The sequence below is a fragment of the Etheostoma cragini genome, chromosome 5 (assembly GCF_013103735.1).
Source record: "Etheostoma cragini isolate CJK2018 chromosome 5, CSU_Ecrag_1.0, whole genome shotgun sequence".
Classification (NCBI taxonomy): domain Eukaryota; kingdom Metazoa; phylum Chordata; class Actinopteri; order Perciformes; family Percidae; genus Etheostoma; species Etheostoma cragini.
The window spans coordinates 30,654,642-30,656,601 of record NC_048411.1 but is presented as its reverse complement, the minus strand read 5'-3'; the positions used below and the strand labels follow the sequence as shown (position 1 = coordinate 30,656,601).

At 42.2% G+C, this 1,960-nt stretch overlaps 1 protein-coding gene across 1 annotated transcript in view; it reads left to right on the top strand.

Moving 5' to 3' along the window:
* Window positions 1-1,793: 1,793 nt before the first annotated feature.
* The window catches only part of LOC117945069 (tetratricopeptide repeat protein 28-like), a 210,715-nt gene continuing 210,548 nt past the window's right edge, over window positions 1,794-1,960 (top strand). The window contains exon 1 of the mRNA XM_034872322.1: window positions 1,794-1,835. Coding sequence (XP_034728213.1) covers window positions 1,794-1,835 — 42 coding nt within the window. The remainder of the gene's footprint in view (window positions 1,836-1,960) is intronic.

Sequence of the window (1,960 nt, the reverse complement as noted above, 5' to 3'; positions counted from 1 at the left end):
CAACATCCATTCCTTTAATTTTAGTCTCAATAATTCCTAATTTCTGCTTTTCTAACTCAAACACTAGGTATAATTTCCAATAAATGAGGTTTAATGACAATAAATTCCAAAAATAACTGTAAAACTGAAGTTAATAAGTTAGTGTTACGTAGTGTTGAACATTGAAAAAAAGTGTCAAAAGTGTGAGAAAAAAAAAATGGACAAAAACATAGGAAAAAGTTTAAAAAAACAACAATAAAAAGTGTCAACAACAGTGTTGCTTTTCCTTTTTGACGTGAAGAGGGTTAACCCTGCGGCTGTCTTTGGGACCCTCTCGTGTCCCTCGGGTCACGCTGACGTTCATCTTGCATGTTTTTAGGGCCGGCATCCTTTTATACCTCTCATCACACCTCTTCAGACTGAACTCTGGGATAGGGCATGCTGGGTAATTCCTTCCAGAGCCCGGGGAGTAGACGCAGCCAATGTGAAGGCTTTGGGTGTGAAGTCGATTCAGCATCAAGTTCCAGCCCAGCACCAATCAGCTGCTTCCTTTGCACCATGTGACCTCCATCTTTTTCTTGTTCTTCTCTTCATGATAACTGTTCATTCTTTCCATGTTGTCACATGTTTTAAAAGATTAACCGTTTTAAAACTTACTGCTCTCAAATACCCCTAGGGGTATTAAGGAGTACTGCAGGTGGTAATAACAATATTGTTCCCCAGAATTACTACACACAGGTCTGAAATACACACACACACACACACACACACACACTAAGGATCTACACATGAACAAATGGAGAGATGTCCGAGTGTGTGTGGGGTGGGGGGGGGGTGCCAGCTGGACCAGCGCCCTGAGCAGTTGGGGTAGTGCGGTGTCTTGCTCAAGGGCACCTGGCAGTGCCCAGGAGGTGAAGTGGCATCTCTCCAGCTACCGATCAACACCCCGTATGGGGACTTGAACCGACAACCCTCCGGTTCCCAACCCAACAACGCCCTACGGACTCAGCTGCTACCACCCATGTGAAATTTTTGTAAAAATAATAATTTAAAAATGCATAATTTCTAAAATCATTATAATATAATGAATGAATGAAGTGATGGATTCAGACACGTGAAATGCAGTGTTTAAATGTTTTTGTTTTAAAAAACAAAAAAAGGTTGAGTGAATCCATCACTGCCGGCGCTGGATTCTTCCTCTTTATAGAGACTAGAAAAAATATTTATAAATTATATATATATATATATTAAATTATTTATATTTTGTGCTGGTCAAGGGGGACTTGGCTTAAATAAGCAACTCAAAGGGGGTCCAGGCATCCAGGGTTTAGTGTCTGATCGCCAATTTCAACACCTGTGGAAGAAGACTAGTCTCCTAGATCAGCTCTATCTCCACAGCCCTGCTGAGTTAAGGGTCCGGCTACACCACAGATGCATTCTGGGATAGGAGATAAAAACCGGGTTGGTTGCATTTCTCTGAACCAGTCCCAGTCGCCTCGGGCGGCGCCGAGATCCGGACGCAGCGACGGGGACTCTGTACGGATTCTATTGTAGGTTGTGTGTAAGGACGATAGTGAAAAAGTGCAGTAGATCATGGTAAAATATTGACTAGAAAATATACAACATAACCTATAAACTGACTGAATAAGAACATTATGTAACAGGCAACAAGTTATAAGATGTGCTGAAGATGTTATGACCATAGTCCAGGTTGTGTGTGAGGACTTAGACAATAACAAAGCTGTACAGCAGACAAAAGGTGATATGTTTTATACTTCTGTTTATGCAGACTATAGCCCATAAGCTCAATCGAGATGCATGTCCCACGTGCAGAGATCCAGAGGCTAGCTCCCAAAGCAATGTCAGGGGAAGCATCTATTATAGATCAGGGCTCAGAGAGAGAGAGAGAGAGATGACTAGCAGGACCAGAAAAGGGATAATCTGTGATTTTAAGGAAGGTCCCACTGCCTCATGTATGTGG